Genomic DNA, 7,369 nt, shown 5'->3' on the forward strand with positions numbered 1-7,369 from the left:
CCTTGGGAATTGCCTTGCTCACCTGCTCTCCAAAGGCAGAGGGCAAGGTCTGTGTCAGAGGCATGTGGAGAGCAGAGATGGCAGTGAGGGAGGCTAAAGTTTCACTTCTTCATTTAAGTGCCCTTTCTAGCCTTCTGTCCTCCCCATCTCAATGGATTTGTATGCCAAGGGAGAGGCAGGAGGGTGAGGAGGGTGAACATGCCACTTTCCAAGGGACAGACTCAGGTGCCACTAAGGTCAGGCACTGCTCTCTGCCTGCAGAGCAGCTGGCAGCCTGAGCCCACACTGGTGTGCCATGCTCAGCAAGGTGACACCTGAGGGGGACTGCAGGGCAGGGAAGCTGGTGGCTTCCTGAGGATGACATCAGGGCTGGATCTGCACCCCAGGCCGTGCTCCTGCTGCCTCTCCCCAGCCCAGCCCTCCCTTGGCACCCTATGGAGCTGGATGCGGCCAGGAAAGTAATGGAGAGTTTGGGTGGGGTTGAGAACAAGTAGGTTAATCAAACAAATCACAGGAAGAACAGCCCAAATCTGGGCTCTTTTACCCTGATGCCAGAGCAGAGCAGAACCCCCCCATGCCCACAGCACTGGCTGCATTTACAACAGCATTAAAAAGAGCAGAAGCCATGCTGCTGAATACAAGCGTTTTAAATAAACACTTTTTTTGAGCCAAACACTTTGGCTTCACCTTCAGTAGCTGGCAGATGCCTGCAGATCTTATTATTCTGGTTACCAAGTGCAGAGCTAGTTTGGTTAGAAACTCGTGTGAAGTGGTACATCAAACATTGGCTCCCGCCCAGCGCCGGCAGAGCAGCACAGGGCTCCTGCCCACTGCTGCCTGGGCTGGGTCACTGGAAACAAGAGAAGGGCCATCTGCCTGATGGAAATCACCTATTTAACACTCCAAATATTGAATCAAAACAAAACAAAACAAAAAAGAACAGGCTGAATGCCTGGCTGCTCCACGGGAAAGGTGCAGGAGTGAGGAACAGGAGGGCTGCTCCCGAGGGGACGTTAGAGCCGGAGCTGCAGGACGGTGCATCGGGATGGGGAGGTGGGAGCTGCAGGGAAGCAGAGATGTCTCCTCCCCACCCCTGCACCCGTGGCTCCTTCTCTGCCTCATCACCTCCTGACACCCCTCTGCTTCCCTCCCCCTTCTCCCTGTCCCTGGGGTTTATCCCACCAGCCATCAAGCTGGTTCCCGTGCGCTGCTTGTGGAAACCTGATTGAAACAGCTGTGTTTTTACTGAACTTCATGGACCCTTCTGAGGCTAAAAAGCCTTTTTGGGGATGGGTTATTTTTCATAACTGATGTTTATGCATTCTGAGCATCAGCACCTTTCACTTCCCAAAGTCAGAGGCTAAGAAAAAGTCAAACCCAGTGGCCAAACACTGTGTGCACTCAGTGCGTGGTGCAGCCGGGTGCTCGGCCCCTGAAACAGCCACCACTTCCCTGCTGCTGCCTCATCCCCTTCCCTGCAGCCTTAGGAAAGGTATTTTTACTAATACACATGTACTAGAAATGTGGGACTGTTGATCTGGCTTTATCAGTGCAAGGTGCTTTCTTCATCAATCAGCTCATTTATAGATGAGCCCTAAAGAGTTAAAGGGAAAACAAAACTAAATCGGATCGAAGCGCTTTTACCCGTGAGCAGAAAGGTGTGCCCAGGTAGATGGCCCAGCTGAAGATGCTGACCTGAAAGTCCACCCTGGGATCACTTGGTGACCAACCCTTGGTGTGGCCCATCAGCTGGATGTTGTCCCTGCCTGTCCCTGATGCCAGGAGGCTGGAGAGTGAAACACCCAGGAGCGCGAGGGCGGATCCGCTGGGCGCCCAATACCGGAGCTGAATTTCTCCAACATCCTTTTGAAATGCCCGAACTGGTGACAGCAGAACCCTCCCTGCCCTCCTGCCTGTGCGCTGTGCCAGCCCAGCCCCACGGCAGAGCTGGGAGAGGGAAAGGGAAGCGGGTTTGCAGCGGGAGGGGGAAGCAGAGCTCAATCTGGGGGAGCACCCGGCACTGCGGGATCCAGCACCCATTGCTGCGGGATCCAGCACCCATCGCTGCAGCACCCAGCACTGCAGCACTCATCACAGTATCACCCATCACAGTATCGCCCATCACTGCAGCACCCCGCACTGCAGCACTCATCACAGTATCACCCATCACAGTATCACCCAGCACTGCAGCACCCATCGCTGCAGCACCCATCACTGCAGAACTCATCACAGTATCACCCATCACAGTATCACCCATCACATTATCACCCATCACAGTATCACCCATCGCTGCAGCACCCAGCACTGCAGCCACCCTGTCCTTCCCATGCCATGCCCGGGTGAGGAAGCCCAGAAGAGGTTTCAGGGGAGGAGGTGGCAGCTTCCTCACCTGACCTTTTGAGACTTGGGCCCTTTCACCTCCCTGCCCCAGGGCTCCCATGGCACCTGCCAGCAGGAGGGTGGGAGTCAGAGCAGCCACGGTGCTGAAGGCATTGATTGAGGGGAACAGGAGTCAAGACCTTGACCTGATGTTGCAACCAAACTCTTGCACCTGTGCCTGCCTTCTCCAGACAGACCTTGTCTCCTGGGGTAGGGGAGAGTTGCTTGTTGTTTTCAGAGCTCTTTCTTGGGCAATGGAGCTGGGAGAGAGATGTTTTTAATGAAGATTCACCCAGGATTTGGAAGGCACCAGACCTGTGAACTCTATCAGTTGAGAAGCAATCAGCAAGGAGGTCTGCATTGCCCTGTGCAAGGAGAGAAGGGATGGAGAGGGGGCAAAGGAGGGAACAATATTAGCAGAGCATGGGATTTTTCTCCCTAAAATGTAGCAGAGGCATTCCCTGAATGTCCAGCTTTTGCTCTGGGATGGATTTGGGCCCTTATACCACACACAAGGCAGTGATCAGATTGTTTTTCCAATAAATTTTGACTCAGACTCCTTGGGCTGGAGTCCTTGTGCCAGCACAGGAAAGTGGCTTTATGCCAATGGCTCCTATCAACAGTAGCCAGAAACCTCAATGTGACTTTCCTCTTTGCTATCACCTGCAAAGGGACAGAAGATAAGAGCTTAGTAAGTGCATTTGCAAGATGAACACTGGGAAAAAGGTCAGAGCCTGGCATGCCCAGACGGGCTGGAGACTGGCAGGGCAGGGACCAGCCTGGTGTGAACTGATCTGACTTCTAGTTGATGACCTGCTGGGACAGGCTCTTTTACCCACACCACATTCCCAGCATGAGCAGTTCTACCTTTGTTTGTTGCTTGCTCCAAGTATCACACCACAATTATGTTCTCAGTATGTAACTGTTTCTCCAGGACCCCAGGCTCAGCAGACTTATTTGTGAGGCCAAACTTCACATTTCTCAGCATCACCCACTCCAGGCAACACATTGGAGGAATGAGCTTCCTAGAAAGCTTGTAACTGGGGGTCCAGACTTGGAGCTTTTCCCCCAGACCTCATCCTTTCTGTGCATGTCCACACTGGAGCAGAGCTCCTAAAACACCTGGTCCCTGCCCCACAGCAGCTGCCTGGTGCTCTGCTTTCCTCCCCACACACACTGCTTCACAGATGCAGGATCTAAACCAGCTCTGCAGCTTGCTGTGGTCTTATCCCATCAACACCAGGACAGCTGGCTTTGCCTTTTGTTCCAGGAGCAGTGACACAGCTCGTTCTCTTTAATTCTGAAATCTCAAAGGTTTAACCTGCTGTTTGATGTAGGGCAAGGCCAGTGATAAGCCAAGTCAAGAACTTGACTCTGTCTGAGATGCTGACATCATTAGCCTGTTTGTTTAAGATGGAATTTAATCATGGGGATATTTTTCCCTCTATACTTGCCTTGTTTATTATTTTTCCTGATCACCAGCACTTTCGCTCAGCAGGGGAAATTCATTAAAGGGCTGTGATATAATTGGCTGATTCAGTCTGTCTGATGGCAGGCACCTGCTCAGCAAGGGATGGAGCTGAGAAATAGAGCTAAGAGAGACTTCTTGGACCAGAAACTTGGGTGGGCTTATCACTCCTTAGAAGCCTGGACCTGGGCTACAAAATATTCACAAGGGAGAACTGGAAATCTAGACCAGAGCTATAGGGCTGGGACCTGTCCAGCTGGGAAACTGCTCAGCAACAGAACCTGGAGGCAGGGACAAGACTTGGGCAGACTCGTGGGAAAATGAGGGAATGAGCATTGATCAGAGGAGCTTCCAACATGAGCATAGGGACTGGGAAAGAGCTCAGGGCACTGCTTAGTGGTGGCCTCCACCAATCCTCCAAAAGGTAAAGCTTGGAATTGCTCTTGGAAGGGTATGTAGCTAAAAAAAAGCAGCAGACACTGGAGTAAGCACCTGGCAATGCTGGCAGAAGGACATGTCTTCACCCAGCTGCCCCCCAGGACAGGGTCCCTCCCAAGGCAGAGTGGGTGCAGATCAGAGCTGGGAATCAGAACACACCATTGCTGGAGCTGTCCTACCACTAACTGTACTTGATTGCCCCAGTGATCACCAACGTGTCCACTGCATGAGTGGGGTTGACAACCTTCCTTTCTAAAGCCATTAACTCCTGTTTGCATAATGATCCTGTTGACCTAAATTCTCCCAAAAGTGTCTGCTGCCTGCATCATACTTTCCTTCCAGCCCTGGGCTGCTGGGTCAGTCTGCTACAGATTACTCACGTCCTCCAGCCCCCACTGGAGGTAACTGGTTATCAGTGAGGACTTACATCAGTCCTGGAGATGGGCATTTTGCTCATCCTGGCTCCACTGAACTGGGTGTCAAGGTGTGCACAGGCTTCAGCTGCACTCACAGTGCCAAAAGAGGAGAGTGGAGGATGTGGTACATTCAAATCACTCTGTGAGCTCTCAGCAACCTGGATGTTGTTACTTGATTTGTTCTGCTGCCTGAATCACCTGCTTTTTCCACCCCCTCTTCTACTCCTGTGTTGGGCAATGACCCACTTAGATACATGCCATGCCACAAATAATTACCAAGATCCTTGGTTTATATCTGACCACTTCCTCCCTCCACCCCCAGTTTCTCTTTGTAATGATTCTCCCCTCTTCCCAGGCATAGCAACATAAAGGTTCTCTGGAGTTCATCATCTTGCTTTGGTGAGACCCAGATACTGGGCAGGACTCGTCCATCTGGATGCTTTGGCATCTTCATCACCCAACTGCCTTAGCAATAGGCACCCTTCTGTACAGCACTTCCTAGAATGAAACAAGGGCTCCTGCACAGCCTCACATGGCAAGTGAGAAAGAGGAAGGCTGCTGAAGGCAACTGGGACCACTTGGCATGCAGGACACCTTGGGTGGCAACTGCCTCTCGTCACCCTGCCAGTACCCACCAAACTGTGCCAGGGTTGCTCAGCCTTGCCCAGCCTTGCCAACCCTAGCAGCAGATGGTGAAACTGAGGCATGAGAAAGGTCAAGTGACTTGCCTGAGGCAAAAAGGCAGTCCTGGCAGATCTGAGATTAACACCCATGCTCATCTGCCAGGCAATCCAGGACACACTCCCATCCCCTTCACACGGCATCCCTCATTAGCATCACTTCCAAAGAGATGGTAAAACCTCCCTGGCCGGGGAGCAGCAGCCCCCAGTGCTGGGAAAAGCCACTCCCAGGACCTGCCTCTGCGCCACGGGGAAACTATTTAGGGTGGAGATGTTCGGGGACGGCTCCCAGACGCTGAAGGTGTCCGGTCTGTTATACTGCAGGTGGGGCCAGCTCCAGTCACATTCTTGGCTTTGCTTTTTCTTATCCTTCTTTTTTTTTTTCTTTTTTTGTTTTTTTCCTGGGAAAAACCCCCTCGATGACCCAGAGATGAGCCAGCCCAGGCCTCGCTATGTCATCGAACGCCCCGCGTACTCGGTCAGCCTCTTCGATGAAGAGTTTGAGAAGAAAACCAGAAGTTACCCAGTTGGGGAAAAGTTGAAAAGCCTTTTCAGGTAACACAGAACGTTATAGCTGGGGCAAACATAAAGCAGACTTGGTCTGGAATGGGGGGTGTAATTCAGACCTGGGGATCTAGTTCCCGTTTTTAGCCTGGGAAAGCTTCTTGATGATCTTTAGGGCTCTGATGGGTGAAAGGCACAGGAGGAATGCAAATTGTGCTGCAGCAAGTGAAACTGGTTGCTCTTTTCAGTGCCTCAGCTCTTGGGCTGTGAGGCAAGTAAGTGGAACACTTTGCACTAAGTGCATTTGGGATTTGGGGTGCTGCTTTCCAAGGATTTTTTTGTAATGAAAAAGGTACAGCTGGTGATGATGGGGTGGGTGTGTGGATTATTTCTTTAAGCTTCCCTTGAGATTTCCTTTTATCAACCCTCTGATAAAAAAACAGTGCTGGTTTTCCTTAAAGAAAGATTCATAATTGTGCAAATACAGATTGACAAGCCTGCTGATCACTGTCTTGGAAATCTAGCTCCATTCCTTGGAAAAAGAAAGGCAGTAATACAGGGAAGGGTGGTGGATGACTGGAACAGGTTGCCTAGAGAGCTGGTGGGGGCCTCATCCCTGGAGATATTCAAGGTCAGGCTGGATGGGGCTCTGAGCAACCTGGTCTAGTGTGAGATGTCCCTGCTTATTGTAGGGGGGTTGGACTGGATGATCTTTAGAGGTCCCTTCCAACCCAAGACATTCTATGATTCTATGATAAAGAGAAAATACACATGTTAGCAGGCAGAGATGTGAAGCATTTAATGTGCCAACCTAGAAGCAGTCTTCTTCTTTCAGACACACTTTGGATTTTTTTTTGACCAAGCACCTGAAAAAGTTCATCTTTGGCCCTGTGCAATTTCCCCCTGAATCTCTGAGCTGTGTTTCCTTCCAGCTCACCTATCCCCTGTCTGAAGGGTATAAAGATACAGGGGAGGTAAATCCTTCTCTCTGTGCAGGATCTCCTTCCAGCTGTGGCAGCCCTGGGGATCTCCCACTGAGCCAGCACAGTCCCCACAATAATTCTCCACAATATGCAGAGTTTGCTAACTGCAAGAGCCTTGTGCCTGCAGGGGAAGGCTGTGCACCAAACACTGGGCTCAGGATTTGGTGTGGGAGAGAGGCTGAGACATTCCTAGGAAGATCCTTGCTCCCTTGCTCATTTCCCAGCTCAGTTGCTTCCTTCCTTCTTTACTTATTTGACTTTTTTTTTTTTTTTTCCTCTCAACCTCCCCTAGATGTTCAGCTTCCAGATTCAAACTCATTCTCTTCAGCCTGTTCCCAATACTCGCGTGGCTTCCCAAGTATAAAATCAAGGAGTACATGTTGCCCGATGTTCTCGGCGGGCTCAGTGCAGGGACAATTCAAGTGCCACAAGGTGAGATGTGATGATGTTCTGGGTCACTTTGCCAGCTCCAGTAAAGGTCTGCAGGTGACAGCTGATGTC

The 7,369-nt window shown here is 51.1% G+C and overlaps 1 protein-coding gene across 1 annotated transcript in view; it reads left to right on the forward strand.

The window, feature by feature from the left end:
• The first annotated feature begins 5,811 nt into the window (after window positions 1–5,811).
• The window catches only part of SLC26A9 (solute carrier family 26 (anion exchanger), member 9), a 13,316-nt gene continuing 11,758 nt past the window's right edge, over window positions 5,812–7,369 (forward strand). Inside the window, exons 1-2 of the mRNA XM_009997495.1 lie at window positions 5,812–5,936; window positions 7,161–7,300. Coding sequence (XP_009995797.1) covers window positions 5,812–5,936; window positions 7,161–7,300 — 265 coding nt within the window. The remainder of the gene's footprint in view (window positions 5,937–7,160; window positions 7,301–7,369) is intronic.

This window comes from Chaetura pelagica, unplaced genomic scaffold, assembly GCF_000747805.2.
Source record: "Chaetura pelagica isolate M959 unplaced genomic scaffold, ChaPel_1.0 scaffold215, whole genome shotgun sequence".
Taxonomy (NCBI): domain Eukaryota; kingdom Metazoa; phylum Chordata; class Aves; order Apodiformes; family Apodidae; genus Chaetura; species Chaetura pelagica.